This window comes from Stegodyphus dumicola, chromosome X2 (genome assembly GCF_044657685.1).
Source record: "Stegodyphus dumicola isolate Sdum_Otavi_A_Nest chromosome X2, ASM4465768v1".
NCBI lineage: Eukaryota > Metazoa > Arthropoda > Arachnida > Araneae > Eresidae > Stegodyphus > Stegodyphus dumicola.
The window spans coordinates 144,733,515-144,759,310 of NC_140781.1; the positions used below are offsets into that span (position 1 = coordinate 144,733,515).

General features: G+C 32.5%; 1 protein-coding gene across 2 annotated transcripts in view; it reads right to left on the reverse strand.

The window, feature by feature from the left end:
- LOC118203988 (DNA (cytosine-5)-methyltransferase 3B-like) overlaps positions 1–22,833 on the reverse strand; it is a 192,173-nt gene extending 169,340 nt beyond the window's left edge. For both annotated transcript variants that reach the window (XM_085809070.1, XM_085809069.1), the window contains exons 1-2: positions 22,474–22,833; positions 7,473–7,631 (exon numbers count right to left, since the gene is read on the reverse strand). In XM_085809070.1, coding sequence (XP_085665196.1) covers positions 7,473–7,619 — 147 coding nt within the window. In that variant the 5' untranslated portion in view covers positions 7,620–7,631; positions 22,474–22,833. The remainder of the gene's footprint in view (positions 1–7,472; positions 7,632–22,473) is intronic.
- Positions 22,834–25,796: the final 2,963 nt, after the last annotated feature.

The window sequence follows — 25,796 nt, forward strand, 5'->3', positions numbered from 1 at the left end:
TAAAAATTCGTAGTTTCCATCTTTACTGCTTTTTTTCTGTTATCCTTTTTCTTATATCATTTTTACTATGACGAATCACCTTATTAATGCCATGTATAATATTAAATAGTTTCAAACACGAAGCAGAGGCTCCAAAAATAACCTGGCGTACTTCATACGCTGCCCCTCTAAGATTGTACCATACGCCAGCCCCTCCAACTGAGGGTTAATAAATCAATTAAAAATATATCTGTTGGACACATTTTAATGTTTTATTTTGATCATTTTATTTTCTTAAACTCAAAGTTCTTTTGCTGTTGATATCATTGTAAAGGAATACATTTTGCAAATCATGGCATCTTAAAATCGAAGAACTAATACATCCAGATTCAGTTATATATCCAGTACTGTACAAAGTCCATAATCCGGACGTCCATTATCCGGAATGATCTATAATCCGGACCTCAAAGCCACAAACTTTATGCATGCGCGTAAAGAATGCGTATACATTACGCATGTGTGTAATGTAATGGGACTTTGTACTGTGCCTGTGCGTAATGCATGCTTTACGCATGCACACGTTGAAAGAAATGTTTAATAAAGTAAAAAAATAAATATTAAGCTTTTTTTTTTTTTTTGTAAAATTTGATACCCTTTAGATTATAATTACTCATTTCATAAATTATGGTTTCATATTTTTAATTGTATAATTTCTGCATGCCATCTTACCAGATTTAAATTGATGATCTATAATCTGGAAAAAACCCTAATCCGGAATCACTGAAATCCCGACGAGTCCGGATTACAGACTTTGTAATGTGTTATAGTTAGGGGTATGTTGAATCTTTCGCAAAATGTATCGAGTGATTCACATATGAGTGTCGTGAATCACTTGTTGAAACCAGAACATTTTAAGAATTAGTAATGGATGAAATAACTATAAATGCAACCCATAAGCTTCTCTTTTGTGTACATAGTAATTAGGTAGTAAAGTGCAATGTGAATTAATTTATGCTATTTTAGAAGTGCCTTTTGTGTGATGAGTAGATTTTTTTCAAATAATAAAAATAATCCCAACGTTACATAGATTAGAAAGAACATCTTCTGACATCTGACAAAAGAATTTTACCTTTATTCTTGATTAGAAGATATCAATACTTTCCCACTTCTTTTGGGGGGGGAAGATATGGCATCCTTGATGGGACGCAAGTAAATTAATTAAAGAAAATATTGTTGATTTTATGCATGCTTAATCTGAAAGGCAATCTTACTGAATTATTAAGATTTTTATATGTTCTGATTCAGTAAATATGTCAGTAGAACTAAATGAAAAGAAAAGGTTTGAGAATGTCCATTGCCATAATTCTCAAGAGAATAAAATTAGAACTAAATAAGTCTTCTGTTGATATAAACTTGCTAGAAGAAGACTTAGAACTGTTGAATGATAAGTTTGAATGTCTTAAGATAGCTGACTCTGAAATGAAATATATTTTGAAACTAGAAGAATTAGATAAAGAGATTCAAACTACAGAAGAATTTCGTGAAAGGATTGTGTTATAGAAATACAGAGTGAAAAAAAAAACAGATTCAGCTGTCAAACCAAAACCATAATCTTAATGATAGAAAACCATCCAACTCAATTATCTGCTCAAACACTAGAAAGTGATAGACGAGAACATATTAAATTACTGAAAATATCTATTCCAAAATTTTATGGTGATATCAGCTAATGGCTTTCTTTCCAGAAATGTTTTGAACTGGCTATTCATAAAAACGAATCTTTAGAAAACATATAATTTATTTATTTGATTGCACATTTAGGAGGAACTGAACTAAGCAAAATAGTAGTGTTTCTAATTTCTTCTGATAATTACATGATTTGACTGTTAATTTATTAGAAGTAAAGATGTGTTGATTAATACAGAGTTGGATAGTTTATTGAAAATTAACCAAGAAATTCTATTATATTAAAGCATTTAGAAAATTAGTCAGTCATGGTTAGAGTTATGCAAAGTCCGAGGTCCGAACGTCCAATATCCAGAATGATCTAAAATCCAGACCTCAAAACCAGCAACAATTTTTTTTCCCCGTAGATAAAACATGTGGAGGATCCCAATTCTTAGTTTCCCTTCGGCACTAAATAAATACCTCATTATTGAAGAAGCAATAATTTAGCATAAATTTGTGTGCGCAATAATCTGGCTCAGCAGCTGCCATCTCAAACCGAAACATCCTATATAGAAACATCCTTGATTTTACTTCTACTAATATTTTATATCTCTGATGCCAACCTGGTGAAGCATTAGTTATTATATTTTGCTTTCATCACTGCATGTTTATCAACACATGACAACTTCAGTAATGACTCATGTAGCGATGCCCAAACAATTTTGTTTTATATTAGTAATTTTTTTATATTAGTACAAAGAGTATGGGAAACTTGTAAGTTGACATTCTTATCTTTGGCAATGATTACAGATTTAAGTTAAATACCCTAAGAAATACTCATGAGAAAAAATTTAATAAAAGTTTCTTCCCATATGCTAAAAACATATTTTTTCATGATATTAATAGGCCAAAAGATTACATTTAGTGCTATGTGAATTAAGAATAAATGATTTGTTTTTCACGTTAACCCAGAACCAATGCCAAAGCTCATATTGCCACACCGGGCAGCAAAATTTACCGGGGACAAGATTTTTAGAATTAAGAGAATCACCTTGCATCAAAATTAAAGGATAAAAGTATTTTTAGAATTTAGCAAAGGCACTGTTATCCAAAATTTAAGGGCCGCAAAAATTTAAACTTAGGTGCTTGTTAGCAGAATTTAGGACCCGCAGAGGGTGCATCAAGGCGATACAATATCTAGCGTCGGCACTCAAAAAGCCTTAAGTATATGTGGGAATTTATTTATTCAGGATTCACATAAGACTTAAGCATGTGCAAGAAATAGATGCAAGTATAATAAATAACTAAACTAATACAATCAGGCTTAATTGTCTCAATGCGCGATAGAAGAAAGACGAAATTTAACAGAATAACTTGTCTTTTGTCCCCAATCTCATGACACATAGCCAATAATGTATAGCAGACGCTATAAAGCTAGGCTAAAATTATACTTTACTGATTCTAAGGAATTTCAGTTAATATAGCATATTGCAGTGTTCCTTAATCTTCTAATTTCATCCAGCTTAATAATTTTTGCAGTTTGTTATTACACAATTTTATGAAAATTAAAGTTCCATCTTTCGATCATGTCAAAAAGAGTTTCTAATTCTGGAGCTGTAACAGGATCTACAAACCAAAAGTATGTTTCGATGTCTATTATACAAAATGTGGAATTGCTGCAAAAAATGGATGAAGGTATATCCGTCTCAAAATTATGCAAGGAGTGTGGCATTGGAAAGTCACCTGCATATGACATAAGATAACAGAAAAAAAATTTCTGAATATTTTGTAGATTCCAACACCCTGCTCGCAACAAATAACAGAAAAATTATTTGTTATGCTACAAGTGAAGATCATAACAAAGTGATAACTGAATGGTCAGACAGCGTCACAGCAAGGGCGTGCCATTGACAGGTCAAATGCTAATGGCACAAGCTAAAATATTTCACGAAGAAATTAACTTTAAATAACTGAGTCACATATTCGAAAGGTTGGTTAATCAAATTTTAAAATCGCTATGCTATAATGCAATTAAGAATTTCAGGTACAAAAGCATCAGCTAATACTGAAGCTGCTGAAGTATTTGCAGATGAATTCATTGAACTCATTAATAGTTAAAAGTTGGAAAGCTAAACAGATGAAACTGGTCTTTTTTGGCAATATATACTGCAAAATACCTTGGCAACTTCTACAGAAAAGGATCCAACTCATGTCAAAGATTCAAAAGCGAGACTAGCAATTTCAGCATGCGCAAATGCGGCTGGAACACACAAGTGTAAACTTTTTATAATCTGAAAAAATGCACGACTTTCAGAAATTAAAGGAGTAAAACGTTTTGCATAATATATCATGCAAATCAAAGAACATGGATGACACAAGTGTTAATGAATGATTGATTTGAAAATCATTTCATATCCGAGGCTCAGCAGAATTTGATTGGTTTACCTGACACCGCAAAAACTGTCCTGATTGTAGACAACTGTTCAGCTCATACTTTGCTTAAAATTTTAGAGATCCATCTATCCGTATTATTCTTTCCTCCAAACTGAATGTCCATCATTCAGCCTAAGGATATTGGAACAGAGTGTGCACTGAAATGCAAATGTAAAGTAGAACTTTTAAAATCTATGTTAAATTTCCTCCTGAATAACGGCAAGCCTATTCAAGAATATTTGAAATATTTTAGCATAAAATCTGCTTTGTGGAGCATGGCAAGATCATAGGAGGATGTGTCTCAGGATACTTTACAAAATGCTTGGCATAATTTACGGCCAGCTAGCATATTTCATGGTGAGGTTGATGAATATGATAGTCGCAAGTGCAAAAGCTTTCAGATATCGCAAACCAAAGGTTAAATTTTACAATTGATGGATTTTTTAAATTAATGTGGAGAAGCAGTAATAAATGAAGATGATATAACAGAAGCTTTTCATTGTGATGACAATGCCCCAATTTTCAATCAATTAACGGATGTCAAAATCATAAATATGGTTTTAGATTCTGAAAATGCCACTACCGACAGTGAAGAAAGTGACAGAGAGCTTATTGAAAATGAAAAAATTTCAACTGACAAGTTAGTCAGAATTCTCGACACAACAATTACAGGACTTGAACAATGGAACTTCGTAACTGAATAAGAAATTATATCTGTCTACAGAATTAAAGAGAAAATATTAGTATAAAAAAGCAACTTAAACAACTTACATTGAAAGAAATGTTTAATAAAGTAAACAAATAAATGTTAAGCTTTTTTTTTTTTTTTTTTTTTTTTTTTTTTGGTAAATTTTGTTATCCTTTAGATCATAAATGCTTCATTATTTCATAAATCGCGATTTCATATTTTTAATTTTATAATTTCTACATGCCATCTTGCAAGCATTAAACTGATAATCTAATATCCAGAAAAATCCCAAATCCGAAACCCAACAAGGCTGGATCATAGACTTTTTACTGTATATGCAATATAGAAGTATTAAATATTGCATCTAATACTTATGGAAGTATTCTATGCTCAATTCTCCTTAAATCCCTTCCATCTGATTTAATCCTTTAAAAATTCCATTAATTGGAAAATATAAGGAAGAAAACGAGAGCTTAAATATGATTTATACAATCTAATGACAAGCGGCACCAATAATTTCTCTCTCTCACCAAACGAAACATGAAAAGAAGTTATCAGCATTATAAAATGGATATTAGATATTGTTCGTGTCGTAGTTACTGTCTACAGATGAGATTTGAAATTATAAACATTTGATCTGCATATTTTCTGATATAGATCATCAAAGTTCAGAATTTTGTAATGCAGTTTGTTTAACCTTAGAGAAGAGAAACCAGAAGTTAATTAAGAAAGTGGTTTGATTTGAATGCCTAAAACTAAAATATCTTTTTCATTTGGGTAAAGCCAAAGTCAAATGTTCTACGCAGGATAAGGCTCGTTTTTTGATAATGTGTTATGCCGTTCAGAATGATTCTCACAGAAATAATTCTAAAGACATTAATGAGTGTGAGAATGATAAAAAAAAGACTGCATTGTGACACATAAATCTTGTTTGCATTTAGTTAATTTGCAATCTTTAGTGGTAAAATTTTGCAGGGACGAGATTGAAAGATATGTGAGAATTTTAACAAATTGTGGTTTCCAGCGATCCTACATTTCAAAGTATTCATGAATTATAAAACATGTGGTAAAGAAGAAGTAATCCATACACTGTTTGAAGAAATTGAAAAGAAAGTACCATTTACAACTGGGCATTTGCGTGTGCACAAGTGCAGAATACGTTTTCGCTGCACGTTTAATGTATAACGGACGGTATAAGCTAAAATTTTCTAATTGTCTATTTCAGTTAATGTTGATGATTGCGTTGTTCCTTAATCTTCGAATTGGATCCGGCTTATTATTTTTTGCAGACCGTAAGAGCAATTTTATAAAAGTAAGCTTGAACTTTCGATTATGTCAAATAGAATTTCCGATGCTGGAGCTCCCAAAGCATCTACGAAAATGAAAGTATGTTTCGATGTCCATCAAACAAAAAGTGGAATTGCTCCAAAAAATAGATAAAGGCATATCCTTTGTTTATCTAACCGTTCTGAAATCTGTTTATCAATTTTACGCTGTTCTGCGCGGGGAAGGGGACATGGCGTCGCGCAATGAACTGGAAGTTGATCTGTCAACACTATCATTATCTTCAGGGCAGATGTTTTTCTTTTATTTGGCTTATAATTCCTTATTAAATGTAGTATTTCATCTCGATGTACTTCGTCTTTGATAGGATTTAAATCAAATTCCTCGTCATTATAAATATCACGAATACAAATCAAATAGTTTTCTGGTTGCAATTTTCTAATTTCGGCTATGCATAATGTATACTTTACGCATGCGCGCGTTGAAAGAAATGTTTAATAAAGTAAACAAATAAATATTAAGCTTTTTTTTGTATATTTTGATACCCTTTAGATCATAATTGCTCATTATTTTATAAATTATGGTTTCATATTTTTAATTTTATAATTTCTGCATGCCATCTTACCAGATTTAAACTGATGATCTATAATCCGGAAAAATCGATAATCCGGAATCACCGAAGTCCCGACGAGTCCGGATTAAAGACTTTTGACTGTAATGAGCTTGCTAATTTAACATTTACTCTTTCATAGCAAAACTGCCTAACCACCCACACATGTAAACATCAGGCAGTTGCCCAACCATGTAAGCTTAATGCTTTCCCTCATTGCATTAATACATGTGCTTACTAGTTTTCATGTTTGTTAATCAGTGAGGACCTGTCTTATTTGAATGAATCTTTCCCAACTTTTTGTTAATCGTCAGCACTTCCTTCTGGACCTACTGTTATGCGCACTGATTCATTACATTGTTGCAATCTACCTAAGGGACAAAACTATAAAGGACCTAACATAGCAAAGAGCCTAATAGAAAAGTGACCATTTTAAATAAACAATATTTAACTTATAGCAGTTTACATTTTAGGGGTAGATATTTCTTTTGAACAGAATTTTGTGAGTACAAGCAGTTCAGGAGTTTACCAGGACTAGATTTTGAGGTCGACAGATAGAAAAAACTCAACTATGTAGCTCACGATAAGAGTAATCAACTACAGCAGATTAATGTTAAGCATATTACTGAAGTATTACTTATATACAAAGGATATGAACAATTGTTAGAAACAATTACTAAATTATTGAAGCAAATATTCTTTATCCCAAATTAAGAAACATCAAACATCACATAAACAAAGTTATATGAGTGTGTATCTTATAAATCATGTCAAAAAACCTATAGATTTAAATGCATGTAGTACACTTACTTCTGAAATTTTATTATCTCCAAACCAAAAAAGCCACATTTTATTTTTTGACTGTTTTTTTCCACAATCTTTGGCATCTAGAATAATTGCTGGCCACCATGGGTAAGTTTTCATTTTACCCCAAACAAGATCTCCTCTTTGGAACATTTTGAAACTAACCTAAAATAGAATTTTGCTTGTATTAAATTTTTAATACATGTTTCTGCATGATTTTAACACAATTTACTTGCATACACCATATTTAAATGGAAAAGCAAATTTAATACATTAGATAACAAATTTGGCTTCTAAAGCATCAGATGAAAAGTTATAAAAATAAAAAAGATGGTCCAATCACATAAAGAAACCTTTCTTAGTAAGCTCCTCTGTAAATAACCACAATTTCTTAGGACATAAATATATACTGGTAATGACAATTATCATATTATTCTATGAAACCACCACCTCCTAACCTAAGCATATGATTAATACACATCAATGTGTCCAATTTATGCATTTCATTTTGGCACTAATCTAAAATATTTTTATGAACTCATCAATAAATCAACAGACTTTTACTATAACAATAGAAGTATTTTTATTAAAAATAGTGATTAAACATTTCTGAATTATTACTTTTATTCTTTCTTTGCAAAGTATAACTCAACAAGTAAATTTGATTTGATGGTTTTAATAAATTCTTTGAACGATTCATCATATTTTAAAATTGCTTATTATTTTCTCATACTAATGTAGTTCACTTGTTTCTGATGTCAACATTTATTTAAAAGTTAGCAGTTTAGTGCATGCAATTTTTGTTTTAAATTTCATATATCTTTTATCATAATTTCATATACCTTTATATTATTTACTTTGATTAAGATAGCTGAATGACCTTAAACTAAGATGTCTTTAGAACGAAATGTAAATATCTAAATTTTTTCAACACATTTAAAAATGACTGGCAGTGCTTCTGGTGGTATGTCACAAAGGATGCTGGCAGAAAATTAAAGTGTAATAAAATTTCAAAAGCAATAATACAAGGGTAATAAAGTTCCCAGGATTTTCAAAAGAAAAGGAAACAATAAAAGAAAAGCAGCAGAAAATTCAGTACTTTCTGGTTACCCACATCCCCCACTTGAAAAGCTTCAAATTTGTTGTTGATTTATAATGCTTAAAAAGCATTTGTGAACTTGTTGGTGATTAAATTTTTGCCAAGCCAATATGCAAAAGGCAGCAACCATTTTCAAAATGGTTAGCTGGATGTACTATCCAGTTACATAATGAAGGCATGATTGCATACTTCATTTACCACATAAATACTTTTGGGCGACATCATAGGTAGCCGCTTAACTATTTTGGCAACATACTGCTTTGTCTCATGAAAACATTTTCGTGACTTTTTGATGGGGATGAGGATAAACAGAATGTAACAAAAATACAAAAAGGGAAACATATTTTACCCATGAAAAGAAAATAATAATTTAATTCTGGTAGATTTGAAGGTGCTTGTGTATAAAGACTCCAAATTAATACCAGTATTCTTTGAGGTAACACCATGTCCTGCAAAAAGCTAAAACAATCAATTCTTAACCTAAGAAATAATAAAATGATGAATTTACTTTATGAAGCTCAGACTTTTTTTAGGAGGCAGGGACAGGTGATTAATCAAAAATGAAATCTCAAGTAGACAGATTTTATTTAATGACTATGTTAATAAGTAGTTTTTGAAATAGCTAAAACAAAAGTTTATTACTTGAAAAATTTGCAATCTATTTAATGAAATGCAAAATCTGTTTTCTGCATTTTAAAATATTCTTCATTAATAATAACCCAGAGAATTGAGTTTTAGGAATTCTCCCTCTTCCCCTTTGTGGGGACTATATTGTTTGCTTCTTATCTTTCTGATATGGTAAAATCAATATACTTCAGAACTTTTCTTCAAGAAATGCTTCACTGGGATAAATCTATTTTCCAAATCGATAAATGTCATCTTCATCTTCCCTGATGCAACCTACTCCGAAAAAGACAAAAAGTATCTGAAACTGCGAGTAGTTAGTCATCTTGAAAAGTTTCGTATATGCAGCATTTCCCAAACATTTTTCAAGTGGGGACCACTTTCATAAATTGAAATGACCTGAAGACCATCTTACTCTTTTCCCCTTCAGAAGTAAATTTTTAGCATATCATTCAACCAATATACCAATACTTTAAAATACAATTAATTAAATTCGTTTAATTTTATATTTCTATTAAGTTAATAGAAGAAAATTTATATATTTGTCTCCAGTAATTCAAGGCTATTGGAATTTGGATAAATTTTATCTAATTAACTGAAAATTAAATAAATTTGATATTTGTATCAATGAGCTGGAAGAGGCTATCAATTCTTACATAGCTGTTCTACATTTGGATATATGCTTTTAAGATGCATCACTGTTATAGTGCTTTAAATTCCTCTTTTGTTGTAAAGAACTTAAGTGGGAAGTCAATAGGTAGGGTAACAGGTAATAAATTTCTCAAAATGTGAGAATCTCTTGTGAGAACAATTGATAGATGACTGCTATGTGTAATTTCAGAGTTCTGAGATTTTTAGCTATAGCTATAGTATGGTATATGCAGTTAACTTGAATTTTATATTTTGTCTTATTTGGAATTCTAAGAGGACCACATATTGGGAAATGCTGGTATATTATGAAATCTTCCTAATACTATAAAACATACAGGACAGGACAGGAAAAAGTGCAGGGGGCACCACGACATCGCCATAGACAAAAATGGTATTGCCCCACTGCACTAACCTTTTCTGGCATTTATAAAACATACAGTATGAATCAACAAAATCTTCTAACACATTCAGTAAAAATGTATACCTAAACCATTCCTTCATTCAGTATCTATACCCAGTGCCGGCGCAAAGTTCAGTTTTGCTAATATCAGTACAATCTAAAATATTTCGCTTTAAAAAAAAAAAGCTTTTTGAAGAGATGGTAAGATTTTCTCTCTTATACTACTGCCAATAATTTGCAGCATTTCATTTTGACTATTCTGTGCTTAGATAATGAACTTAGCTGTTGCTACCTTTAGGTTGTAATACTCTTTCTAGGTAAAATTCCATAAACTAGGTTGAACTTTGCAAACAATTCCACTAATTTTAAGCAGTTTCCGCTGTCTTTTAGGTACAACACATCAGATGAACTTCGAAAGGCTAAATTTCATTAATACGGTTCATTAATAACTTGTCCTAATTCAAACACAGCTTTAATTCATTTGAAACTTGACTAATTTGGTTTCATTCTTCCTATAATGTTATATACCATGTCCACTGAAGTCCTTACCTGATCTTTATTTTCACAATCATTTGCCACACATTATTATTATAATGTGTGGCTATATTATTATTATAACTATATTATTATTATTCCATTATTTGCCACATAACGGACGGTATAAGCTAAGCTAAAATTATCTAATTCAGTTAATGTTGCAGATTGTGTTGCTCCTTAATCTTCGAATTGGATCTGGCTTATTATTTTTTGCAGACTGTTAGAGCAATTTTATAAAAGTAAGCTTGAACTTTTGATTATGTCAAATAGAATTTCCAATATATATTTACTAATATGTAAAGGATCTACAAAGCGATAGTATGTTTTGAAGTCCATTAAACAAAAGTTGAATTGCTGCAAAAAATGACCTAACCATTCCGAAATCTTTTTATCAATTTCACGCTGCTCTGCGGAGGAGGGGGGGCGCCGCGACGCTCAATGAATTGGAAGTTGATCTGTCAGCACTATCCTTACCTTCAGGGCAGATGTTTTCATTTTATTTGGCTTATAATTCCTTACTAAATGTAGTATTTCATCTTGATGTATTCCATCTTTGATATGATTTAAATCAAATTCCTCGTCATTATAATTTGCTTCCGATAGTGAAGAAAGTGACACAGAGGTTATTGAAAACGAAAAAATTTCAATTGACAAATTAGTCGGTATTCTCGACACAGCAATTATAGGACCTGAACAGCGGAGCTTTGTAACTGAACAAGAAATTATGTCTGTTTATAGAATTAAAGAGAAAGTATTATCACATAAAAAACGAAGCAACTTAAACAACTTACATTGAAAGAAATGTTTAATAAAGTAAACAAATAAATATAAAGCTTTTTTTTTTTTTTTTTTTTTTTGTAAATTTTGATACCCTTTAGATCATAATTGTTCTTTATTTCATAAATTATGGTTTCATATTTTTAATTTTATAATTTCTGCATGCCATCTTACCAGATTTAAACTGATGATCTATAATCCGGAAAAATTGATAATCCGGAATCGTCGAAGTCCCGACGAGTCTGGATTAATGACTTTTGACTGTATAGGAAATTTTATACACATTCTAAAAAATTAAATACATAAAGTTTGGTTCACAAGCAACAAAAACTGATGAAAATACTTAATTTCAAAATCTGCAATTTTTTACGTTATTGTCCACTTGCCTTAGGGAAAGTTAATACATAAATTAGAATAATCCAAGATTGATTTTCCCCCTTAAATACCATCAACAATTGCAGAAGAACATAAATGATGTTTAATTATCGTGATGCGATTGAGCAAACCTTTTAAAATTTATAATTTTGTTATACACAGAATACACATTATATGAAAGAATTTCATCACTAGTAATTTATAAGTTTTCAAATTCTAAAAATATATTATTAATATTCTCATGCAATTTTAGTACTTTAAAACAAAATGGGCAAAAGCCAGCACATGACCAAATGAAGCCCTTTCTATTACTTAATCTGGCCCATTAGGAAACCCTGTGCAATGATATTTTCATCTCTTTACCATCCAATTTTGCACGCGAAATACCAAAGTCAGAAGCATCAGTGCACATCTGTTCTTACAGTGTATATGCACATATACACCTATGACTATATTAGCAGTCAACCTAAGCTGAGAGCACTGGATACATTAGAAAGCATGTGCATTCACTAAAGTACATAGTTCTATCATTTCTACCAGTTTCACTTTAGAAATTAAAAAATTTAATATGAATATTGTTTAAATAAAAAGATTGATAAGAAAAGTGAATCTGGGGAAAACACATTTCCCCAATAAATTTTTATTTAAAAATGAAACAGTATACATGTCAGATACTAACATGTACAGTCAAAAGTCTTTAATCCGGACGTGCATAATCTGGAATGATCTATAATCCGGACCTCAAAGCTACAAACTTTCTGCGCATGCGTAAACGCATACCTTTACGCATGAACATAATATGTTTATGCATGCGCGTTTAATGTATAACTGACGGTATAAGCTAAGCTAAAATTATCTATTTCATTTAATGTTACAGATTGTGTTGTTCCTTAATCTTCTAATTGGATCTGGCTTATTATTTTTTGCAGACTGTTAGAGCAATTTTATAAAAGTAAGCTTGAACTTTCGATTATGTCAAAAAGAATTTCTGATTCTGGAGCAGCCAAAGGATCTACAAAGTGAAAGCATGCTTCGATGTCCATCAAACAAAAAGTGGAATTGTTGCAAAAAATGGATAAAGGCATATCCTTTGTTTCTCTAACCATTCCGAAATCTGTTTATCAATTTCACGCTGCTCTGCGGGGAAGGGGACATGGCGTCGCGCAATGAACTGGAAGTTGATCTGTCAACACTATCATTATCTTCAGGGCAGATGTTTTTCTTTTATTTGGCTTATAATTCCTTATTAAATGTAGTATTTCATCTCGATGTACTTCGTCTTTGATAGGATTTAAATCAAATTCCTCGTCATTATAAATATCACGAATACAAATCAAATAGTTTTCTGGTTGCAATTTTCTAATTTCGGCTATGCATAATGTATACTTTACGCATGCGCGCGTTGAAAGAAACAATAAAGTAAACAAATAAATATTAAGCTTTTTTTTGTAAATTTTGATACTCTTTATATCATAATTGCTCTTTATTTCATAAATTATGGTTTCATATTTTTAATTTTATAACTTCTGCATGCCATCTTACCAGATTTAAATGGATGATCTATAATCCGGAAAAACCGATAATCCGGAATAGCCAAAGTCCCGACGAGTCCGGATTAAAGACTTTTGACTGTATACTGTTTAATAAATATTGATTAGTTTGACAATCTTTTTAAAAAGTCACCACAATCACCAATTTGCAACTTTTAATTTGTAACTTTTAACTGGCTTATCTATGATTAAATTACTTCCCTATATTTCCTACCCAAGACTTTGAAATGTGATAAATAGTTACGGAAGGGGGGATGCAAAAACATTCTTGTAATTATTTTCAAAGACCAAAAAATATCTCCTTTTCAGTTAATGCCAAAAAAATTTTATGGTAGTTAATGTTTTATAAATAAAATATGCTATTATGAAATGACTGCACTATCTGAAATAATATGAAAGATCAACTATTTATGGTTTCGACCTTTTTATAATATTTTATACACATAAAATGTTATTTTATATCAAAACTAAACTTAAAAAATGCAAATATTATCAAAAATGCAAAATTTGATATAAAATATTAAAACACAAAGAAACAGCATGAAGCTTGCAGTTTTACAACTAACAAAAACTTAAAAAAAAAAGAAACCACAAACAAAATAAATCTATACCCAGTTTCTGCCATGATTAAAGCCTTCCCTCCAAGACTGGATAAGAACAGTTAATAAAATTGTTTCGTAATATTTTTAGTTAATAAGCTATATAGTAAAATATATGAATTTGTATCATAAGTAATAAAAACTGCATTCATAAATAAGAATTTATCCTCCACCTCATTTTATATTTTTCTTTTAATGAATGCAATTCACTTGAAAAGCATTTAAATGTAATCAAGATAATAAATATTAAAATTTTAAATATTATCTTAATTTTTCCTTAACAAAAATTTATTTTAGAATATTTTTTTTTTTTAATTAAAAGATAATTTCTCAATTAAACACGGTTTCTCGTTGTACATCTCGCAAATATTAGAATACCAAAAAATACACATACATATATATACTATATATGCACATGCTATTTTATATATATATATATGAAATATTTATGTTGGTACATCGATGGAACTAGTATAGAGTTGGCTAGTTAACTAAAGAAGATGAAACCAATTCCCTTTTTAGTCATGGTCAAAATAACTTTGCAGGTTGTTGTTGTCATCTTGCCCATATTACATGGTACAATGGTTGCCAGAGCCTAAGAGAGGATGGATTTCTACATTCCATCCCCAATTTTGAGACAGAGCACTCGGAGGAGGGGGATCTCTGCCCGTCTCCCCTTCCACCAATGCACATGAGAGGACATTCGGCCTGCTGTATATTTAGAGTGCAGCCACGGACACTACTACATTTACAAACATCAATGTCTTGTCCGGGATTCAAACCCGGGCCCTTCGATACCGTAATAGGCTTATACCGTTTGGGCGATAACTTTGCAGGTGATAGCAGTTATGGAAAGGCAGTGGTTTATTGCATAGATGGAATAATAGACTTGCAGACAGACATGGTGAAATTCAACATAATTTTATTATTGGATAAAGCAGTTCTGGAGCCAAAATATTTGCTTCACACATGATTATGAGTGCAATAGGCACCCCACAATTTTGAATATGCAGCTTACATTTTAAATAGTATAAAAAGAAGTACAGTGAGTTAAGAGACATGGCTTATTTTGGCAGCCACAGGCAAAAAAGTGAAAGCAGTTGAAATTAGTTTTGGTTTTTTTGGGGGGGTTTTGGACAGGGTTTAGGCCCGTGTTTCACAACGTGGGGCCCACGTCCCACAAGGGGGTAATGCAACTGTTAAGGGGGACAATTCGAAAATGGACTCGTCCAGAGTTTAAGGGGACAAAGGAAGTTCTAAATATGTTTCATGAAGTCAAAATTTTTCTAGATTTAATTTTTTATTCCCCAAAATAAAGAAAAAATGCAAGTGATGTATACGTAAAAAAGTTTTTAAATTGAGGTGTATTTTAAATATTTTATAAAGAATTCTCGCTGTAGACATGGACATTTAAATTCTTTTGAAGGCATTTAAATAACTGACACATTATGCTTTCCAGACGTTTCTTGCACATTTCAGCCAACGAATTTATCTTATCTTTTACTGTAGGAATGGCAACCGGTACATTATTCTTTTCTTGAATGGTAATAGCAGCTGCTTTCAGCTTTGTTTATATTGATCTTATATTTTTTTCTTTCAGCCCTTAGTGAAATGAGGGGTGCAAGCAAGAAAAAACGTTCGTCGGTATTCGGAGGCATATTTAAAATTTGGTTTCATACCCAGTCCATAAACGGTCAACTTTTGTCCTTTTATGCCTATAATGCCTGACAAACAAATCAATGAAACTAGGTCATCTTGAGGCACATTTGAAGGCGAAACATAATGCTGATATTAATTCAGATTCGAATTATTTTCACACTTTAAGGAAAAGTTTTTTAAATAGAGTAATATTAAAGTGTCTATTTACTGCTCATAATGCAATTGTTAATCGTGCTCTTGAGGTTATTTATCAAATTTCATTACTCATTGCTTAATCTGGGAAAAGCCATACTACAGGGGAGAATTTAATCAAACCATCAATATCAGCATTTAAAACTGTTCTAGAAAAAGATGACAAAGACGTTAAAGCTCTGCCACTAAATAACAATACTGTTTGCAGAAGAAAGATTAAATGAGTGAGGATATTGAAATACAACTTGTTGAAAAGCTGAAAACAAGAAAATTTTCGGTGCAAATGGATGAACCAACTGTGAGAGACAGTGAGGCCGTACTTGTAGCTTATGTAAGATATATTCATAAAGGGGATTTTGCCGAAGAAATGTTCTGTAAATCATTAGAAAGCACCACTACCTCCAAAGATATTTACAGTAAGCTAAAAAATTACTTAGATATAAAAAATATACCAATAAAAATATAATACATCTTGTACTGCAGATGATGCTCCTAATATGATGGTTGAAAAATAAAATAAAGCACAGAATGAGAAAAAGGGTTGCTTAAAATTGATAAAAGATGAGAATCCAGAAATGCTTATTGTGCATTGTGTTATTCACAGAGAAAACCTGGTAGCTAAAATCAATTCGTCTGTTCTAAATGAAGAACTAAATTCAGTTATAAAGTGTATCAATGTTATTAAAGCTAGGGCCAAATGTGAACGTCTTTTCAAGTTATTTTATGAAGAACAAAATGAAGACTATATGAGACTTGTACTTCACACTGAAGTAAGAAGGCTATCGAAAGGGAACTGCTTGGAAAGATTTATGGAACTCTTAGTTATTTTTTAAGCAACAAACCTGAAATGAAAAATCCGTTAACGAATGATAACAAGGCAATTGTGAGTTACTTAGCCGATATCTTTCAAAAATTAAATATATTAAGTAAACAACTTCAAGGAGAAAATAAAACTTATGATGCAAAAGGAAGATATTTGGTTTCATTATCTTTGTTGAATTATGTCAGGCATATTCTACACTCATGTCCATAAATTAAGGATAATTCAGAGTCACGCGGAAATCGAACTCTAAAATAAATATATCACCTGTAAAATCACTACAAACATCTTCAAGAATCATATGCAAATTTCAGAAAGTAACCAGGTGACACCGATGGTACATCACAATGACGAGAGTGTAAGAGTGTGATATATAAGGAATACAGGCAAAGAAGTAAAATTGTTCGCAGACGCATTTTAAGCATTTCAGTGCAATAACCGAATAGTTATGACACAAAGGACGCATTTGGATGATTTTTTACGTGGTAGAATTATCGACCCTCTGGAATGTGGGCGTACCCAACTGGAAGTATCAGACGAACTTGGAATTGCCCAGAGTATCATCTCCAGGCTTTGGCAACGATTCCAAGACGATGGTAATGTGAGTAGACGTCACAGCACAGGTTGCCCCAGAGTTACAACGCCGAATGAGGACCGGTATTTGGCAGTTACTGCCAAACGAAACAGGCAGAGCACAGCCTCAGACCTGTCTCGTCAGCTCTCTTCAGCCACTGGTACGACAATTTCAAGGCAGACCGTGTACAGACGCTTAGGGCAGATTGGTCTATATGCTCGTAGACCTCTCAGATGCGTTTCACTTACTGCAACTCACTGTCGCCTGCGGTTAGACTGGAGTAGAGAGCATGCATTGTGGACACCGTAACAGTGGACTTGTGTGATGTTTTCCGACGAGTCCAAGTTTAGCTTGCAGTCTGTTTCTCACCAGACTTTCATATGGAGAGCTCCAGGTACCCGTTACCACCAAGAAAACATCGTTGAATGACATCGTTACGGTGGTGCAGGAGTGCTCGTTTGAGGTGGAATTATTCTGGGTTCCAGAACTGACCTGCATGTTCAAATTGGAACCATGACAAGCCAAATCTATCAGGTAGTCATTCTGGAACAATATGTACGTTTGTTTTGGGGCGCCATGGGCGCACAATTTGTGTTTATGGTTGACAACGCCTGTCCTCACCATGCAAACATGGTAAGCGAATGCCTTCAATCGGAGGATATCACCCGCATGGACTGGCCAGCGTTCTCACCGGACTTGAATCCAGTAGAGCACGTGTGGGACATACTTGGCCGACGAGTTGCAGCCCGTCAAATTCCTCCTACATGTCTACCGGAACTTCGGAGAGCATTGCTTTTTGAGTGGTGCAATATCCCCCAAGATCAGGTCGATAATTTGATACTCAGCATTCCTAGGCATTGTACGGACTGTATTGCATCGTCTGGGAGACATACAATGTGTTAACAATCATACCAACCATGTAATATTGATTTTTTGTAAATAGGTTTTTTTTTTTGTAATTTGCTCCATGGAGAAAAAAATCGCTAATTTTTTTAATAATATCAAACATATAGCATCTTTTTTTGCTCTTTACCTTTTGTTTAATAAATAAGCTTTTTATTAAGTCAAATTTGTTTTGCTTCTAACACTTCCTTTGCCTGATTTTGCATTATCCTTAATTTATGGACGTGAGTGTATTTAACGAAAAAATTTTGAAAAGTCTCATTGGATCCAAAAATGTGACGTGACTACCGCTATACTTATTATTGTTGATCATCTGAAAATTTTATCAGCTGATTTAAAGATTTTATATAACTTAAAATAAATTGATTTTCCAACTTGGCTGATGCAGCCAATGCAAGTGGATTTGGCTGATATTTCAAATATGCAGTAAAAAGAAGAACTCGCATAAATGCAAAATGATGGGTCAATTAAAACGTTATTTAATATAAAAGGAGCGATGACATAGCTTTGTGAGGAAAGCAGAATCAGTTATCCAAATGCAACAAAATTTGCAAGAGAACTAGTGTTACCGTTTCCATCTTCATATTTTGCTCAATGCAGATTTAGTGCCATAAATGATTTGCTGGTTTAAAAAAAAATCGGCTGGATATAATGAAACCGGGAGATTTGAGACTCAAGTTATCTAAATTGGAACCTAACATAAAATTTCTTTGTAGCAAGTATCAAGCACAAGGAACTCTCTAAATTTAAATAATAAAAATTACTAATGCTTAAAATAAAAAAACTTTCACTTCTTGAATTTCAGTTCTCCATGTTTTGAAAGTTCACTTGTGTTTGCTCACAAAATTTCGTAGTCATTTCTTCCTAAAAGCTATCATTCAAGTTTCTTTCGTGAATATTTCAATTTTTAAATATTAAAAATTATGTATATTCTAGGGGGAGCATACAAACTTTAAAGAGGATTGGGTGGAACATAGCACAAAAGAGGTTGGGAAACACTGGTTTAGGCAAATGTTTACAGCAATTAAGAGAATTGCAGGGAAAGAGTGATATCAATGGTGCAGCATAGATATGCTAAAGTGACTTGTTTTAAAATTAAAATTAGGACTTTAAAGGACTATTGCCAGTTTGTTCTAATTAAATTTCATTTGTTAATATATTTCTATCATATTTTTATCTCTTACACATACAATACAATGAAATTATTGCATTCCTTTTTTTAACACTTTTTTCATTACAAAGAATTTTTCCCTTTCCCATGAGCATACCAAGGAGATACAACCACCACAGGTCCTCTGATTAGGAGGGAACTCCAAAGAACTTAAGTTTTTAAGTATATGTATATGTAGAAATATAAAAAGGGAGAAAATTAAAATGCGATCTGCATTAAAGTTTATTGTAGAAATCAGGGTTAGAGTAGAGAGAAGGGTAACCCTTGTATTATCGCAAAGTTGGGTACTTACGTATTAACACAACCAGGCCAAAATTCGCATAAATTGCCAAATTCAGCGACCCTACTTACGGCAACCCGGTTCAATCCTAGTATCCGGTGTACACGGGATTTGGCTACTATTGGCGACTTTATGATGAGCAGTTAAAACGGGACATATACAGTGTATAGTATATAGACATTCTTTGGATCATTTTTGGTGTTGGCGATAATTTTCAAAATCGCGCCAAGGCTGCACCGTATACTAGGATTTTACTGGCAACCCTACGTGTTATACGTAGTTTTGTAAAAAGAGCATGTGGAGATTCACAAAATTTTCCTGCATTTTTGTGCAAATTTTTGTAATTTATGAGAAAATAGCAGTGTACATGGATAAAGTCAAGAGTGCGTGCAATGCCATTTTTGTGCAAAATAAAAAAACATTTGTGCAAAATGTTTTTTTAAGTAAAAATAAGTCGACATGTACATGGTTATGGCGAATACGGTTTTCAATCAGTGCTAAAAGCAATAGCCAAAAGATTTCCGCCGAAAAAATAATTCTGCAACTTATTCAAATTCGAAACCAGAAGGGTTTAATTGCTATTTTATATTTTAAAACAAAATAATACAAAAAACTGTATTAAAAATTATCTGTAATTAATAAATGTAAATTTTCTTTCTATTCATACTTTTTTACTCAAACTTATAAATAGCGCCAACCTGGTTGCAATAATACGTAAGTACCCCAAGTTGTTTCATTTATCGGCAAGTGGTGGTTTATTTATGGTAGCCTGAGTAGTTTAATGTTATGGAAACCCCTATTATGACGTAATCAGTTGCATGATTACGGTGAATTTGTAAGGGCTTGTCGTGTGTGTTGGTTAGGAAGTACATTGTTTGTTTTCTGGTTTAGACGGTAAAATGGCTGAATGTGGTATGATTAAATCGAAATTTCTATACGATTTGGAAAGAAAGGGAAAAGAGCATTACTTGACTGGTGTGTAAATGAAGGTTAAATGAAGTCATTATTACGTGTCCTGTTCGTAGCAAGGAAATGCGTATGATAGGACAATACGGCATTACGGAGGATATTTTTTACACTTATGTGGCAACGTCAGTATACAGATTCTTGTTCAGATAATTTTAGGAAGTTTTTGGATGCTGTTAAGGAATTTTGTTTGACTGAAGACGTGTTAATTCGTAAATAAGGTAAGTAAATATTTCCTTTGTGTAGAGCGAAGATGAATTTCCTTTTTTATGATATTTCATTGTTTGATTTAAAATGTAGTTTACTGAGATTATATATTTTTTGTTCGCTGCTTCTTTGACTTTTTAAGTGAATTATAGTTCGATGTGTACATGGACAAAGTCAAGGGAGTGCGCAATGCCTAGTTTGTGCAATTCTCTGATTTCTTTTTAAGTGAAAATAGGTCGATGTGTACATGGATTAAGTCAAGGGAGTGTGCAATGCCAAGTTTGTGAAATTTTGGGACTTTTTAAGTGAAACTAGGTCGATGTGTACATGAATACTGGGTTTGTTCAATTCTTTATCTTGTTATTTTGGCTTTGTGTAGCGGCGATTTTTTATTTGGCGTAAAAATCGCCTCTTCACAAACCAAAATAACAAGGCAAAGAATTTCACAAACTCGGTATCCATGTACTGCCAAAAATTGCCAATTTTCGCCAAGGGGTACCCGTAAATATACTTTTACCGAAATCAGTTCTTAACACACATTTGGCACTAAATACTTTTTTGATAGCGTGTGTTTGAACTGCTTCTTGTGGCAGAAGCTTTTCATAGTGGAAGCCGATTAAATGCTATTTTCAATCAACAACAAGCAAAGATTTCATGGTTGGGCAATCCTTTCCAACTAAAAATGCAGTTACTACAGACATTAATTTTGAAGAAGCTATGAAAAGTATCAAATGTTAAAGCTTACACAAAATAAAACGGTTTTAACTTTTTTTATTTATACAAAAGTTTAAAATATATTTTTAAATCATAAAAAAAGGGCTGATTAATAAACTTTTTATAAATACAAGCTTCTCTGCTAGATGCAAGTTGATTTTTCTTTAGTCTTAAGATGCTTTGTCTTCCAAAACATTTTAACTATTTAATTCTAGTTAAAACAATTTCAATTATATATTTGTGCTGATATTTTTATATGGTAATCATTCCAATAAGGGGGGTGAGGCTAGGGAGATTTCCGGCACGGGCCTCCATAGCTATAGGTCGGCTATTGCCCTCCTTCCCCCCCCCCGGATGACAAAGCCCTATACATTTTCCATAAAAAAAACATTCACAAATTAATTGTAGAGCATACTTTAGACGCTTAAAAACGTTCTATTTATAAAAAGCTCGTTTTTTTTCAATTCTTTGAGGACTACAACTGCTTTTTCATAAAGGTAACAAAGTTACACTTGGAAAAATAAACTTTAATTTTATATACGAGTTTTCTCAAATACCTTCATAAATTCACTACGTGTGTGAAATGGAATCATAAGTCAACAGGTTTATTGAAATATCTGCCGTAGAATTCTTCAAACAAATTAAAATGAAACCGGAATAGTTTCTGGGTAATACAGAGATGAAATATCCAAAGAAAAAGTAGCTCAGGTACACTATGTGGCAAAACAATGCCGAAAGAACAATTCAGTAGTGCTTACCAACCAAATGCAAAAATTAGCGCGTACGAAAATGATAAAAATCTAAAAAATTATGCAACAAAATCATATATTAAAAAAGAGTAACTTAAATAAGCTAATTTCAGTAAAAAACAATATTTATGTATCATTATACATTTCAGCAGAAACTTACATGCCTCAAGAATATGAAAGACAAATCCCTATTCCATTATTCAAAGGGGGGTAGAAATGTAAACAATGGCGAATTCACAGTTAATGACAAAGTTAATAGCTTCTTTGTTACTTTTTCATTAACATCCATTTAATTTTCGTAGTTATTGTCACTGGTCGTTCCCTTCTGACATAAACTCGCATAATTTTCGATATGTGTTCAATTTATAACGTTTAATTTCTTCATTACAGTATTTATTTTTTCAAGCTCTAAAATTTACCTAAAAGTTGTAAATAAAAATTAAAAGCTACGATACAGAGCCGCAACATCATTAAAAGCATTCAAGAGCAGCGCCAAGTAGAACAAGTAGAACTGCTTGTGAAAAACAAAACAAAAAAAAAAAAAAAAATTCAGCTTTAAGCGAATAAGTGCTGAGAGGAGAGATTCATCAGCTGCTGTGTAAACAATTTAATGAACATTATATAACATTACAGAACCGATTCAAGAATGGCTGCTGTGTGGAAGGTTATCAAAAACTGCATTTTGAAGTAAATTATAGAAGCTTATTTCCATTGTAGTTACATGAGAATTTTAATCTGAAATAATACTTTCACAAGCATATGGCATTCGAACCTGGGTCAACTACCACTGTTTATTTATCTTGTTGCTCGGTCCTTAGTGGGTAGGAGGGCAAAAATTGAGAAATTAAATAATATACCATTAAAATTTAATAAAATATAAGAAAATAAGTTTGAATCGATTAAGTACAAATATTTGAGCAATGAATAAAAATACCAGAACTCATATTATTGTAGCTCTGGCTGAATTTAAGGCCTTATAACTAAGGTCACCCATATATGGCGCTTTAAACGGCAGGTATTCTGAACATTGTTTCCGAGACATCTCCCTGTCGTCCCACAGTTTTGCTAAAACTGGTCACTTTGTTCCGCTTTTAATAAAAACTGTAAATATATGTAAGTGTTATGTTGTAATTTAACTGTAAATGTATGTAAATGTTAAGCAATTATAAATTATTATTCCTACTCGCATTCGCATATTAGCTTGATACTAGTGACATAAATGCCAACATAACTATGGAGCTGGATTGTTCTATTAGTATTGATATCTGCAGTCTTCAAAAAATTAAAAAAGTTATAAGACAGTAAAATGCAACTGGAATAAAAAGAACATTCGCATATCTAACAAATGGGCACAGATTTTTTCTTGAAGTAAGAACATATTGATACTGAAACATTTCTAAGCACAGGAAAGATATATTCTAGTATGAGGTGTTCGTGAGCAAAGGACAAATTTAGGTTAAACAAAGAAATTTTAAAAGTTATGCTACACTGAGATACAAAGCTGTGTTGTGAAATGTGCGAAATTTTATGATAATATGCAGGAATATCAAAATGCTATGCAAAAATATTTTCTGTCATTTTTCTTTGTTATGATTAACTCTCGTCCTGCTTGTGCTATCAGTTTTTGATTTACAGAAATATAGTCAGCCTGTTTATATCTTTCTTTCCACAGATGAGTTTAAATATAGTGTATTTTAATTTTAATTAAACGACACTGTAGATATATAAAATTAAAATTTCTCTATAAACATTTGTTAATGAAAGTTCTATGGTCTGGTTTTTAATTTTTGGAGATTCAACCTTTTGAACAAATTACGAAATTCCTAACTAAATGTGACTATGGCATGCAAAAATTGGTAACTTGTATATTGCATGTAGTACAGTATTTATATTTTATTACAGAAAAAAAGGGGGGAATTTTACTACAGAATTTAAAATCATGAATCTGCTTTTACCAAATCTAGTGCTTCGAAAGGTTTTACTATAATCTGTGAAAGTCGTAGGGATTATATTTCCATTACTGAGATGCAATTTGTCTTTTGGCATGTTTATCTTTTGGCATTATCTTGCGCAAATAGTTATAACCAGGAATGTATTTTAAAACGCAGCCTCTTTAAAAGTCAAAGGTTTGGATTTAGTTAATTATGGCAAAGCACACTAGGGATATCTGCCTAAGGTAAGGGATGCCTTCGTGGAGGACTTTGTAGTAGAAACTAGCTCGCATACACGTTACACATGGGGAACACTACGAAAACGCTCATGCAGCCATGTTCACCTAGGATCGAACCCAGGTCGGAATTACCAGTGTTTAGCGATTTTAACGCTCGGCCATTTATTGGTTATAAACTTAAAGCTTCCATAGAGTTAGTCTGATGCATGTATGGCATGGTATCAAATGAAGCAAATTAAACACATTTAACTGCAACATTTTATGGAGACAGTACCTTTTTCCCTTCTCTTTTGATTATTTAGCTTTTTTTCCCTCCTTTTCCTTTGATCTGCGCCTTCGTAATTCCAATAATTCCCAACTTAACATACAAAAGCGTTGCCAGAACTCAAATATCATTTTCCTTCCTAAACCATTTCCCTTTATTCGCTCCACTGCTGCACGAGTACGCTCGAAATCGAAACCGCAGCTTATCAGTAGCGAGCGCGGGAAAAATTCTCAGACTTCTAGGTCGCCGGTTCTATCCCCGCTAGTAGCTTTCATAAACTCTGCTCTGCACGGATTTATTTTCTTAATGTCTCTATAAAGTTAACTTCAGGTTTTCCAACTCATAGTAAATTTGAAGCCAATAAAATTCATTTAGTAACTTTGGCTGACTCTCGACCTTGTAACACGTGTGTGTTCATCGCTCCACGAGATCGAATTAGTTAAGCCTTGTGAGTGCGTTCGCGCCATTTCGCCTCGTGGTTTTTTGGACTGCTCGGTTTAACGGTGTTCCTCTTCGGATGTGCTTGTGTTTTGCTATAATCCTATGTGATAGTGTTTAGTGATTCCCCTGTCTACGGTGTGTATTTGCAATGGAGGGAAATGAGTTTCCTGCATCCAGTTCTACAAATATTGGAATTATGAAGGCGGCGGATCACTGCCATGTGCCTGAACTAATAGCTGCTATGATTAAATACGGACACTCCTCATTAGATTGCAACGTGGAATCTCTGCTTAGTAAGGACAGCTTCACTCCGGAGGATTTAGTTCGAGCTCTTCATGTTAAGGCCACTATTGAAACGGAACTTAACGCTCAAGGTGCTGCTATTGCCCGCATGATGAAAAGGGTGAAAATACTGATACTGAGAAGGAAATGCAACAGGATTTCGACAACTATCGTGCCGTCGCTGAAGGACTCTGCAGAATAATTCAAGGTAAGTGTGAGTTTTTCGGTGCCAATAATCCAAATGTTAATATCCTTGATACTGTTTTTTGTGCTGCTATGCAAAATCAAACAACTAATATTAGTAGTAATGTTAATGATTGTGATG